Source organism: Canariomyces notabilis (genome assembly GCF_033297395.1).
Source record: "Canariomyces notabilis strain CBS 508.74 unplaced genomic scaffold N656scaffold_12, whole genome shotgun sequence".
Taxonomy (NCBI): domain Eukaryota; kingdom Fungi; phylum Ascomycota; class Sordariomycetes; order Sordariales; family Chaetomiaceae; genus Canariomyces; species Canariomyces notabilis.
In genome coordinates, this window is record NW_027041834.1 from 670,242 (window position 1) to 670,738 (window position 497).

The 497-nt window shown below is 45.5% G+C and overlaps 1 protein-coding gene across 1 annotated transcript in view; it reads right to left on the bottom strand.

Moving 5' to 3' along the window:
• Nucleotides 1-83: 83 nt before the first annotated feature.
• N656DRAFT_837280 (FAD/NAD(P)-binding domain-containing protein) overlaps nt 84-497 on the bottom strand; it is a gene marked incomplete at both ends in the record, with an annotated part of 2,579 nt that continues 2,165 nt past the window's right edge. The window contains one exon of the mRNA XM_064818825.1: nt 84-130. Within this exon, the coding sequence (XP_064669838.1) occupies nt 84-130 (47 nt within the window). The remainder of the gene's footprint in view (nt 131-497) is intronic.

Genomic DNA, 497 nt, shown 5'->3' on the forward strand with positions numbered 1-497 from the left:
CTAAAATGAATGCCGTTGAGATCGAGCGAGAGGCCAGTTGGTACCCTAGGCGAGGATGGCTCCCGCATAACAATACGGTATTCCTAGTGGAGAGAAAAGTAGGCGGAATCATCGAAGTTATCGGTAACAACTATAGGGCAGTTAAATCAAGTTAGCGCAAGCCACAGTTAAGTAGTCAGTACGTGCCATAGGAATGTTTAGCCACAGCCAAATTTGCCTACAGACGACATTATTCTCACCCAAATCGATCTAGACTATCTTAACGGAATTGACAGGCGAATATAGCTTCAAGAACGCAGTCAAATTGAGGGGAAAAGGCGTGTGTAGGAGGAAAAGGAGGGGGGACCGGGGGCCCTGGCTTACAACGTAAGCGACGCGCAGGTTTCCGATCTAACCAACCATAACAGGCTAGCGTTTCCTCCTATCGAGTGAGTATATGCGGTACTTCTCTATCTTCAACAATTCAATTCAATTCAATTCAATTCAATTCAATTCAA